Raw genomic sequence first — 13721 nt, 5'->3', positions numbered from 1 at the left:
ATTGTCAAACTGGCCACCACAAAGATCTCTCCCTGTAATTTGCAGCCCATTTTTGGGTGACGTCATTGAAAGCTGACCACTCAATGCCTACAGAAACTACATGTTCACTTCTTTGTACCGAAAAAATGATTAACCAGATCTTATCACCCTTGTGGATTCCATTTTTTTAATTTATTAACAGGATGAGGGTATCACTGACTAGGCAGTATTTATGGGAAATCGGTGAGCCAGACGGGATTTTCCCCCCAACTATGAATTCATGACCGATATGAGTTTCTTAATTCCAGATTTTTTTAAAAATGGAATTCAAATTCCATTATCTGCTGCAGCAGGATTCAAATCCAGGCCCTTGGGGCACTATCTGGGTCTCTGGATTAACTTGCCAGCAATAACACCACTTGGCCATCACCTCCTGTACATTGAAATAGCCTCCTGCTTGTTTTGATGAGGAGGGAGGTAGTGAAGTGATAATGACTTCTGTCTGCCTATTTAAACACTCGGCTAAAACTTCTCTACATGAAACGAGAAAAGGTGTGAGAGTGTACTTGAAGGCTACTTTAGGATGAAGCTAACTTTTTTTTACTTTTAACTTGTTGTAAGGCTCTTATTGCATTTATTTTTATTTGTCATCAATAATTTCTTTTGATTTATCCATAGGCAACTCTGATTATTTGCATTGATCTGTTGCCTAGTCTTTGTCTGATTGAAGTCACTGTGCACCAATGGGCTATTCAGCCGTCACTGTCAATTCACTGTTCTGTTTTAGTTCTCTGTGATCTGAAGATAACCCTTATTCCCTTAAGCAACAACAGTAGAAGGAAAGAAAATAAATTGACCTGTTTTATTAACAGGTAATATTTCCAAGCTCATCTTGCCGAATGCCCAGCTTCATAGTACCTGTAGTTGTGAACATATGGCAGGATTACAAATACATTTTTGTATTTATATTTCACTCTATCCTGATCTTTGAAACTGGAACTCTGGAGACAATACAATTTCCACAACATATTGGGGGCAAACTTGGATTTTGGGCTGTATCTTTCTTTGGGATGAGAATAATGAAGTAGTTGTTTTTGACCGACTCAATGGGCTAAAGGATCTTTTTCTGTGCCATAGACTTTATGACTGTATCTAGTGGGAAAAACGGTATCATTATGATGTCACAAGTTTCATTCCAATCATAGCAAATGGTGGGAATTAAGTTCCAAAAATAATTCTGGAATTTCACGCTAGTTATGAAAATAATTGAAAACTAATGATAACCACGGCAGCTATCTTGGATTGTTACACAAAACCATTTAGTCAGCTGATATCAATAAGGGTAGGAAATTCTTATCTGGTAAGTAGGGAGGTCTTGCTGCAACTGCACGGTCATCTATGAATGCTATCCCTAACTGGTTTGACACCAGACCCATAAAACTGGTTGACTGCCTTTCAAATGGTCAAGCCAATCATTGGTTCAAGGGCAGCTAGGGATAAGCAGTAAATCCTGGTCATGCAGGCAGCTCCCACATCCAATGAAAGAATACATTTAAATATATATATATAAATGCATTGGTGTAGACTTCTAAAAGGATGTCTCTACTCTAGAGTCACGAGAACCTTCCCAAATCAATTTTGTATTCTCGCGGAAACTTAACTAAATTCAGCTCAATCTAAATGGAGCACAAACACTTCTAATCCAAATGGCAATGGTAACACACCACCTCACTTAAAATTTGCTTTTCTTTCCAATGCATTAATTTCTAGATTATTCAAGTAGCCACCAAATTTCCAACTATACCAGCTATAACAAATAGACTGAATATTGTAGATCTAACCTGTGTAATTCTAAATAAATTACTTTTGGCCACCAATACATGGTTACAATTAACTTGTAATATAACGTGAATTTGATAAAAGCTGATTGATCCCAAGAAAATCAGAAGTAAAATCTTTCTTGCCACATTCTCTCACTGTAGCCCTCTGACAATGTGTGTGTTAGTGATAGCTGATTTACTAATAACAAAAAGTATGAGATACCTCACCCCAATGTCATTTAAGGACAACACATGTTACCCCTCTTATAAAGAGGATTGCGTTAATTATTGCACATCACACTGTTTTGACGTGATAAATTATGGAATCTGTATGCTCTTGGGAGCAACATGGAAGTAAAAGTTGCATTTCTCTGGTAAAATCTGTTCAGTGTTAAGGTGAAATGAAGACGGAAAGCTTTCTCTTGATGAAGACATATTGCCATGAGAAACTCTTGGAGCAGAAGATGCACCTTGTGCTCCATCTGCCAGCTAATAAGCTTATGCTCATTTGATTGTAATGTCAATATCACATTCCCTCATTCCCCCCGCATAAACATTCAGGCCACCTCCCCCCACCCCACCCCCGACTTGTCTATCAAGAATCCAACACAAACATATCAATCACGTTCTTATTGAACGGTGCTGAAAACATGACCCTTCCTCCCGTTGAAATAGAACTGAATATGACAGTTTGTAGTGCATAGTACCTCAACATACAGTTCTCCTGCACCTGCTCTCCCATGTCCAGTATTGGTTAAAACTGGAAGTGGGTATGTTTGACGGACGTTGTACTTAGACTTGAGATGTTTAATGCTTTATCATCACGCCCAAATCAAACAATTACATTACTCACCTTGGTTTCTAGCACAGAAAGTGTGATCATGGTTCCCGCACCTGCGCTTGTTCATTCTTTCAGTTGAAGTTAAGGACATGAAGGTGGTGTTCATGGATTGGACAGCCCCATGGCCATGTGAAAGAGACACTTTCAGACAGAAGAGCTGAGTGGAGTAAAATGATACGTACCTGGAATGTTTATTTCCATGTGTAAATTTATTCCAAATAAATCCCAGACACTCACTTTATTATTAACAAGTAATAAGTTATTAATATAAGTCTAACAGTGGACAAATTAACTAAACTATCTAAAAATGCATTCTAACTATGTACTATTCCTGAATAACTCAAGATTCTAGTGGCATGCTGTTCCAATAACTACAAGGTCCACTTACAAAACAAAACTTTAGCCTCTCAAAATTACAGCCAGATTACATCTTCTGGAATGTTCTTTGTCTTCTCCATCAATTCTTCTATCAGGAATGCTTACTCTGTAAATCCTTCATTTAGGAAGCTTAGCTAGAAGCACCATGGTACTGTTGTGAATAGATGCTGCTTTCTCTATGGACTGAGAGCTGTTGTCTCCAGCAGATGTCAGTTAGCTCTGATAATTTTCCAACTGCCTCTGCTTTTTACAACCCCTGATAACATATCAATTTGTTACAGTTGTATTGGTCCTAGGTTGACAAAACTGTCAGATTCAAAGTTGATAGCTTTTCGGTATCTAAGTGCATGGTTCAAATTGATCAGCTAAATTTGGAACATGAGTGAGTGGGTCAAAGGCATTGTAGATTCTCGTGGATGTGAATGATGGAAATTTCTATCATGTGCTTGAGAATACAAAGGTAAATACTGGCTGTGAGGTTTTTTTCATGGGATTGGGGGGTGAAGAAAAACTTCAAATGGTAAATAAAAGCTTTTGCCTTTACTGTTTGTCCTTACAGGAAGTGATACCACCAAGCTGTCGCTCATGAATAAATACAAAGAGAACTTATTAGCCACCAGCCCTGTGGACATCAGCCACCAGCAGACAGCTTTGCTCCCACGCAGTTCCTCCAGTGGGCAAAGAAAACGTTTCACCAGTAAATCCAGAGGTCAGTTCTTCACTGTATTTTCAGATTTGCACTGTTTAGTCCAGGGTTATCAAAGTAATACCTCTATTTTCTAAATTTATCATCAAGTGAATCAAACAAAAATGCCTTTAAATACTAATGTAGTCACTCAGGCTGATATGCAAGGCACAATCTAATCACTGCCGACGCTGGAGTCTGAGATAACACAGTGTGGAGCTGATGGAACGCAGCAGGCCAGGCAGCGTCAGAGGAACAGTAAAACCAATGTTTTGGATCGGGACCCTTCTTCAATACTGAAGAAGGGTCCCAGCCCGAAATGCCAGCTTTCCTACTCCTCTGATGCTACCTGGCCTGCTGTGTTCCTCCAGCTCCACAGCTTGCTATCACAATCTAATTGTGTTTTGTTTATAAATGAAAAAGTTAAATCATGCTCATACATCCATCAGCTTCACTCTTCCAATAGACTAGGTCTCACAGGTTGTTATTGCACTTGCACTTATTATCCTAGTCTAATGGCTCATAATCAAGCATTCCTCTTTGCTTATTTTCACCCAAACCTGGGGGAAAAGGAGGGGAAGGGCAGAAGGTTTAGAAGGATGATCAGCCTGTGGAACCACATTGGCCATGGAAGGACAGTCCACAATGTACCCTGCTGGGGACATGAACCCAGGACCCCTGGTCCAGAGGAAGGAATACTACTACTGCCAGTTTATCCCAAGTGTTTATGTAGCTAGAGGTAGAACTTGCATTTACACCATGACCATTCACAGGGATGAATTTTCCCAACGCAGAGAGACAGGCGATGGCCTAGTGGTATTATCACTGGACTGTTAATCTAGAGACCCTGGTGACGTCCTGGGGACCCAGGTTCGACTTCTGCCACAGCAGATGGTGAAGTCTGAATTCAATAAATGTCTGGAACTTGAATCTAATGCGAGCTACAAATCAATTGTCAGGAAAAACACATCTGGTTCACCATTGCCCTTGAGGGAAAGAAACTGCCATCCTTACCTGGTCTGGCCTATGTGTGATTCCAGTCACACAGCAATGTGGTTGACTCTTAACTGCTCTGTGCGCAAATAGGGACGGGCAATTAATGCTGCCCAGTTAGCGACACCTTCATCCTATGAATTAATTTATTAAAACAGTTTAGAGATTGCCTAGGCACAAAGAGGGACAGCAAAATGACCTGAGATGGTGACAAGTGACAAAAATGTTCAGAGCACATTGGCATCACCAGGAACAAGCAGCCAACTGAACCAATCAAGGCAACAATAAAGTTTTGCTTTCTAAACCCAGACGCATGGGGCCTGCATCAGGGCCTTTTAGTTTGGAAAGAGCATACTTTGGAAGGAGAACAGATCTCCCGGACCATATCTGGGACATCTAGCAATGGATATCTAAGGAGAAGGAGCTTCTCTCCCTGAGTGCTACACGATTCATGGAGAGGTCACCCAGCGCTGTTGGACACTCTCCTGTGATCAAGCTCTCTCACCCTCCCAAACACAAAAGTCTGCTTGCGTGGTCCTGGCATTTTGGAAGAAATTTATATACCTTTGAGGACATTTCAGGCATTGAGGTGCCTTCTTCTTTATGATGCAGCTTCAGTGGCAGTATTGTAGAGACCATTAAGCTGCCTTCTGACCTGAACTACAGCTTCTTTGGGGTGGGTCATTGACTTTACTTGACTGCCAGCGAGGTCTTGGCAAGGTCTTCTTCCTCATGTTGTTTTCTTTAGAGCACACAACCTGCTGTACTGGCAAGCGTTAAGGAGGAAAGTAACGTTTTTTTTTCCTCATGTAACTAAAGTTCAAACAGTCAATTTTACCAAGAGTGCTTCAGCATCATCTAGAATGAAAGACTCCCAAAAGTGTGGAAACAGGCCATTCAGTCCATCCTGACCTTCTGAAGAACATCCACCCAGACATAACCCCCTACCCTATCCCCATAACCCTGCATTTTCCATGGCTGATCCACCTAACCTACACATCCCTGGACACATTGGTTAATTTAGTGTGGCCAATCCACCCAACCTGCGCACCTTTGAACGGTGGGATGAAACCGGAGCGCCCAGAGGAAGCCCACGCAGACACGGGGAGAACATGCAAACTCCACATAGACAGCCACTCAGGGATGGAATCTAATCCGGGCCCCTGCTGCTTTGAGGCAGCTGTGATAACTACTGAGCCACTATGCCACCTGTAAAGTTACTGTTTAAAGCATTACTTGATAAACTCAATGCTTCCTATTGTGAGCTAATCTTCTGTGCTGGTTGGTCAAGTGACGGTCCCACAATGATTTTTCAAGATGGTGACTGACATTTTTGCTTTAGTTCAATCAGGAATCAAGGGTAGTGAACTGTCATACAATACATGATTCCTTGACCTCACACTCCTTTCCAGACATAACTTCAAAACTGAATGAGCTGAACTGTGAACAGCAGGTGAAGGACAGAGACCTAACACATAGAATCAGTGCTGTGAAGGCATTCAAAATTAAATGAGCACTGTGCTCCTCCCAATTCAAAACAAAAATAAGTCTGTAACATTTGCTGATTCTGGAGAAAATGCTTTTAAAATGTCAAAGACAAAGAAAAATGAAACCAACCAAAAAATGTGTGTACACACATTAAAAAGTCCACTTAGTTGTGAAGGAACAAATTGTCAAATCCACTCCTTCAAGGAGACCTTTGTGGGCTGGCTACCAAATGCCATCATATGTTTGATTTTTTTTTGATCAGCTGTGGAGTTAATGTTGGTACAATTACTATACAGGTAATATTGAGCCGAAAGCCCTTAGTTTTGGGACACTTGTAATCTGAGAGCAATGCCCATTCCTAACACCCCGTACTTTTAAAATGAAATGGCATCTGCTGGCATTACCATGTAATCCAGAAAATGAATGTAAATATGCCACGCTGCTGCAAGAAGGCAGCTCACCACCACCTTCTCAAAGCCAGTAAGTGAAGGCAAACAAATGTTGACCTTACCAGCAGCGCTTTGATCCTAGAATACTGAACTGTTGCCTTTCAATCAATGCCTTCTGCTTCACCTAAATAATTAGTTGTGAACATATCTGGGCACAAACTTATGTGAAAATATTAGCAATTTATAAAATATATCAGTAACATATTGACAAACACTCAAAATGTTTACTTCTACCTTGAGCTGTTTTTGCTCACTTTTGCAATTGATGTCTTAGCCAATGGTGAGTTTTAGTTTTCTTTTTTCATCCTCAAATCAACCTGTTCAAAGATGTTATTGCATGCCTCTGGAGCAGGTGGGACTTGAACCTGGGCCTCCCAGTCTCGGGGTAGGGGCACTACTACTGGGCCACAAGAGAGCCCATGAGCTTCAATTTTCAGCTACTTAGTACACTAAAATATTTTAATTAATTCATATTCTTTATTTTGCAATTGTACTTTGTCTTTTTTTATTGCTCAGTGCAAAATCCTGTTTTCTCACTCATTCCTGATAGAAAGAACAATTTGTTCATCCTCACTATATTAATACGAGCAATGAAGACTCAACGAAACATGTGAGCAATCTTATGAAATCTAGTGTAGAAATGCAAGAGTTGGCAGTGGCTCAAGAAGGGACTCACCATCACTTTCTTGGGCAATTAGGGATGGGCTTCAAATACAGCAATGGCAATGGTCACATGGTGGCCATGTGGTCAATGATCACATCCCAGGGCAAAAATGGTTGAAAAATGACCTCAGGTCAAATAGTCTTCAAGGCCAATATTTATCACAATTCAGGAATCAAAACTGCCTTTTATTCATAGAAGTTGTGTTACAATTCTAGGTACATTTGATTTGATGTTTGGAAATCCAAAAAATGTACTGTATAATTTGTAAATGTTACAAGATTAAAGATTAACTCTGTTGAGCCAGCAGACATTCAGAATTTCTTATCTAATGAAAATGATCTTTCACGGGTATAAAGAGAAATCACTGCCTTGCACTTCAGATGTGGTCAATGCCTTAAGAGCCGATAGATTTTTAGATAAAAGTAACTTGCACTTAATGATGATTCATTTTATTGGAAATCATTTCTGTGTGCAACACACCATCCACCGCTGCTATATGATCGAATACTGTTTTAAAAGAACAGTGATAAAGTTAGAAACCCCCTGAAGACAGTTACTGTTTTCATTTGGCCAAACCTCTTTGAAATACAGAAGCTACATGTCTGAAGAGTAAATAATCCAATCAGCTCTATAAACCGAGCCATTAGTTCAAGACAGATTATAGGAATCTTTTTAATGCTTGCATAATATGGTATCAATGTTTTCCTGTACGATGTGCCCTGGACAATCTCAATTTGGAATTGGACATTTATTATCAAGCTATGACTAAGACACACACACACGCGCACACACACACACACACACACACACACACACACACACACACACACACACACACACACACACACACACACAGCTTTGTATTCTCACAAGCTATGACTAAGACACACACACACACACACACACACACACACACACACACACACACACACACACACACACACAGCTTTGTATTCTCACAAGCATTTCTTAATTAGGCATGATTTAACTGAAAGACTTAACACAGTTGTGTAGTGTGATTTTCTATTGTGTTTAGCTATCTTTTTATAAGAGTGGGCATCAGAGCTGGACTACTGTGTATTTTTTTTCCCTGTTGTAGGTGAATAGTTTCTGTTTCTCGGAAACAAGCAAAATCTGTAGCTTTTTAGCAGGTTGCTTTAGTTGAAAAGTGCCTTCGTCTTGAAAAGCATCACTGGGAAGATTGGGACAATTGAAAATTTCTGCAGGTTATGACAAATTGTATTCTTCAAGCCTCTCATGAGTAGGGACCAGTGCATCATTCTACCCACTTTCCCTCTAACAAGTCCATATTGGCAGTCATGGAAGAGGCAGCATAATAGCTATGCCTATTTGCAGCGCTGGAGGAGATGCTCAGCAGATTTCCTCTTGACCTGATCCCTTGACTCTCTTATGACATCTTCTTTCTTTCCTGCAGTGTAGTGCAATGCACAGCCTGTCTCTTTTTGTTTCATTTCAACTCCTCGAAATGTGGAGGCCTCATCCAGTGGAGGAAATCAGTTCTGATGGACAGTCAAATTTAGGAAGATGAGAGAGTAAATTAGATTATATATGAGCCCTGTATCAGGGGATGCAAGTACTCCTTTAAGTTGAAGGCTGTGGGTTCACATACACTTTTGCTAGTGCAGAAAGCCACTTCTAGAGCCATAGAGTCATATGGCATAGAAACAGACCCACCAGTCTATGCTGACCATAATCCCAAACCAAACTAGTCTCCACTGCTTGCGCTTGGCCCATATATCTCTGAACTTTTCCTGTTCATGAACTTAAATGTTGTAACTGTACCCACATCCACCCTTCCTCTGTAAGCTCATTCTGTGTCAAAAAAAACTCCTCATGTCTTTTCTACATCTTTTTCCTCTCACCTTAAAAATATGACCCTCGGCTTGAAATCTCCCACCCTAGGGAAAACACACCTGTGGTTCACCTTATCTATGCCCCTTCATTATTTTATTAACCTCTATAAAGTCACTTGTCAACCTCTACACTCTATGGAAAAAGGTCCCAGCCTATCCATCCTCTCCTTCCAACTCAAACCCTTCATTCCCATCGACATCCTTGTAAATCTCTTCTGAACCCTCGCCAGCTTAATAATATCCTTTTGTACAATGGGGAGACTGGAACTGGACGTGGGCCTCGCTGTTTCAAAAAAAAATCTGCTGGAAGAAGTGTAATGGATTTGTATAGCAGCAAGTAATAATATCACTACATTCACAGGTTGGGCACGAGGAGTGCTGAGGTGGGAGAAGATTCTAGTATCCGCTTACAGAATGGCAGCTAGCCCTGCCCCATAACCAGCCAGCTCATTAGCTCCTCTCAGACATTGTGCTCTGTAATCCAGGCCACGATGATGTAGTCTGCAGCCTGGACCTCTGGGCCCATAACTCATACTACAAGACAATTTGGAATATTCTCAATAGAATCAGTGCCTCCTAAGTTGAAGACTCTGGTGCAGTAGGATTCAAAAATGAAAGACAAGCACCAAATTAAAGCATTTTATGCTGAATGGCAATATCTTCCAAGTACTGAGATTGTTTATTTTGTGATTTGCTTTCTACATTTTACATGATCAGTAAACTTTTAAAAAATGACTAGTTTGAAGAAGGAAGAGTCACTGGACTCAAAACATTAACCCTGATTTCCCTCCACAGATGTTGCCAGACCTGCTAAGCTTTTCCAGCAATTTTTGTTTTTGTTGTTAATATTTAATTGTCTGTCACTCATTCGGTTTTTGAATTTTTTTTCCCTGTATTCATTATCCTGAGGTGAATCATACAGGTTATGCCTTTTGTACATCACCTTTGACATGCTTCTTGATGCTATTCCCATTGAATTGGCTGTTTAACATTAGAGGCAAAAAACGAAGACTAAAGACCTATATCATTCTTCAGGCTTTGATCAAGTATTTCATACTGAAAATGCTTCAAAGGTAGATCACAACCCGTTTACTTATATACCTTCACAAGACATAGCCTTGTATGCAGCTTTAAATTTGTCAGTTTCTTTGAAATAAAACTTAAGTTTTTCAGGTGGGTAGTTATTGAATCCAGCTAATTCATTCAGTTAACTTACTTGTACAAATGTTCCAAGGGACCCCACAATGCAAATACATTCCTCAACCACTCTGGCAATCACTTAGAAAAACAAACAGTATGCTTTTAATCAAGCAGTTCAAAGACATTAAGGCATCTCTTTGGAGCAGGTGGAACTTGAATCCAAACCCTCTACCTCAGAGTTAGGGACACTACCGCTGTACCACAAGAGCACTGTGGCAATTATGTTTCATTTATTCCTGAAACTAGTCAACAAATGGCATCAAGCCTTGATCAGATTTGGCTTTGCCTGAATAATCAGCATGAAAGTTTGCCTGACAAAATGCCCTAGGTATGAATGAGTGTGAATGAATTCAACGTCCAACCAGGAATCGAAAGAACAACACAAGGAGAGGGAAAGATTGACTGAATCAAAATTGAAACAAAAATTAAGAAATAGTATGAAAGTTCAGCATCAGTTGAAATCTTGTAATTGTTGCTTTTTCCCAGAGCTGGACGGACTATTGTCACAATGTGTAAGAGAACTTTGAAATGAAATCATAGAATCCCAATAGTGTGAAGTAGGCCATTCAGCCCAACAAGTCCATACCAACATTCTAGTGACCATCTCACCCAGACCCACCCTCATGCCCTGTAACCCTGCATTTACCATGGATAAACTACCTAGCCTGCACGGTATGGACAATTTAGCATGGCCAATCCACCCAACCTGCACATCTTTGGACTGTGGGAGTAAAGTAGAACAAACACACACAGACACGGGGAGAACGTGCAAACTCCACACAGAGAGTCACCCGAGCCTGGAATCAAACCCAGGTCCCTGGCGCTGTGAGGCAGCAGTGCTCACCACTGAGCCACCGTGTCGTCACAGTTGTAGGAGCTAGCTAACATTCTGTGAAAGTTTTTGAATTTCGTGATATTTGCTCCCTTGCAAATGAGTGCAAAAATAGCAAGTTGTGTTTTTCATGAGGCTCACAGAGCAGCAAGACAAACTCCTGCTGCATTTTTCCATTTTATCGTTGAATCGCACTCATTAAGTTGTGCTGCATCATTTACTCTTAAGTAACAGTTAGTGTGATTCATCTCACCACTATTTTGACAGCAGTTTTTGGGCTATTACCTTTCCCATCATGCACTCGGTAGAGCCGGTATTGCAGATTGCACTTCATAAGAGATCCATTTATTTCAAGTGTATGTGTCTCTTTCAAATACAACACATTCTGATTTGGAACAGCTTCTTCCATTCTCAGTTTTAAATCAGACAAGATAGCCATTACAATCAGAAGTAATTGCCAACGTTTCAACTTTTCTGGTGCTCCAATTAAATCCATATTCATCTAAAGTATTATTACGAGCCCATTTTCTTCTTGAATATTGCAGTAGGTGGTTAGAGATGAGCGGTTATTGAATGATTGCTGATGACTGAAAGTCTGTTGTAATTTAACTAGCAGACTGGCATCACTGATGAAGGAACATACACAAAAGTGTGGGATGGGATGATGATTGGGAAGAGTTAATTGAGAAGTGGCACTGTATGAAGCGTTATTCAGACATTTATCTGGGCAGTAGCGCACCTTCTCTGAGGACCCCAGGGACTGAAGTCCTGCCCAATTACAACGGCCACCCAGTTAGACACTAGCAGTTCTGGTGAACAGCAGCATCCCATTACACAGGCAGTGGCTGCTGCTGCTTAGAATTAAACTCATTAATCATTTTTGGATTGCAGGCTCCAAGTGAGCGATAACAGGTGGCAAGATGGAAGTTTTGGTGTTGCACTGCAGGAGCCAGTCACTGGCTTCATGCAGCTCCTCCCTTATCCATATTCTGAAAAATGGCATGAATTGGAAATTGTTGATGGACCATTTTCTGTCCTTCCCACCGGATGTTTGTCTTCTTGAACCACTCCACGTGGACTCCAGTGGCTCAGGAAGATAGCTCACCCCCATCTTCTGAAGGGCAACTGAAGACACAGAATTAATGATGGCCTCCCCAACAACTCCAAGTGAGTTTGCTTGCTGAGCTGGAAGGTTAGTTTTCAGACGTTTCGTCACCATTCTAGGTAACATCATCAGTGAGCCGCCAATGAAGCGCTGGTGTTATGTCCCGCTTTCTATTTATCTGTTTAGGTTTGCTTGGGTTGGTGATGTCATTATATTATATATTATAGTTTTAAGAAGCAGAGTTATCCTAAAACAAGGTATAAGAATTTTTATAAGAGAGTGGAGAAACTCAGACTCCAGATTCCCAAAATCAAATTTCCAAAGCCAGAGAGGCTGTTCACAAGTAGATACATCTCAAGAACCTAATAAATGAATTCAGTAATTCCTAATTCAAGCCATTCCCTTTCAATGTTTTGTATAAAATGAAGAATGTATAAACAGGTAAAGCTCATGCCAAATCATTGGTCTATGTTGAGCATGTTTGCAAAGACTGTTACAGTCTGCTGTGTGCAGGACCAACTTTATAATTTATGTGTTCAGCTGCAAAAATGTGGACAATGGAACTTGATATTGGTTTTCTATGGTAATGTCAGTGGACACAAATAATTGTGCCTTTAGTATGACTGAAAATTATGAATTATATAACTAAATTAGTTTCATGTCTTGAATGTACAATATAACTGTTGGAACAATGGTGTAGTGTTAATGCCACTGGAAAAAAAAACAATTCAAAGAACTGGCAAATGCTCAGGGAGACATGAATCAAATCCCACCAGTTTCAGTGGTTGAACTTACGTTCAATTTGTCAAACTGGAATATACAGCTAGTATCAGTAACGGTGACCGTGTTAAACATTGTAGCTTGTTCTATAAAAAGAAAACCATGTTTATCAATATCCTTTAGTTGGTCTGGTCTGCATTTAAGTCCTGATCCACAGCAGTAGGATTGAGTCTTAACTTTACCCTCACTTCCTTAATTTTTTTGAGGATAATGAAATGAACTAGTAACATGAATGAAATCATATTCACATGCGAGATAACCTGGCAAATCACTCAGTTCAAGGGCAATTGGATGGGCAACAAATTCAGGCCTTTCCGGTGACATCCGATTGAAGAATAAATAAAGAAAATTGGGAGTAACATTTCTGATTTCTCATTATCTTCAATGTTTGAAGAGTCTGCCATGATTAATGCATCTTCAGACTATAATATCACCATTTTGGAATTATGCATGGATTGAAGATGACTTGGTCACTGTGGACATGTTTGCTGTGAAGCCAAGAATGTTAGTTACAGAACTGAAGTGAAAATAGCTCCTAATTTTGCCTGGTTGTGAAAAACACTGTTTTTTGAAATGCTGAGCCATGCAGAACAGAGTGGTCCTTCATTCATTTATTCCACCTAAACTGGATGA

General features: G+C 40.3%; 1 protein-coding gene across 1 annotated transcript in view; it reads left to right on the top strand.

The window, feature by feature from the left end:
• astn1 (astrotactin 1) overlaps window positions 1-13721 on the top strand; it is a 1971124-nt gene that overhangs the window by 760176 nt on the left and 1197227 nt on the right. Inside the window, exon 4 of the mRNA XM_048538653.2 lies at window positions 3578-3727. Within this exon, the coding sequence (XP_048394610.1) occupies window positions 3578-3727 (150 nt within the window). The remainder of the gene's footprint in view (window positions 1-3577; window positions 3728-13721) is intronic.

The sequence above is a fragment of the Stegostoma tigrinum genome, chromosome 8 (assembly GCF_030684315.1).
Source record: "Stegostoma tigrinum isolate sSteTig4 chromosome 8, sSteTig4.hap1, whole genome shotgun sequence".
Taxonomy (NCBI): domain Eukaryota; kingdom Metazoa; phylum Chordata; class Chondrichthyes; order Orectolobiformes; family Stegostomatidae; genus Stegostoma; species Stegostoma tigrinum.
Note: the sequence above shows the minus strand (reverse complement) of the source record. Positions and strands in the feature narration are given on the sequence as shown.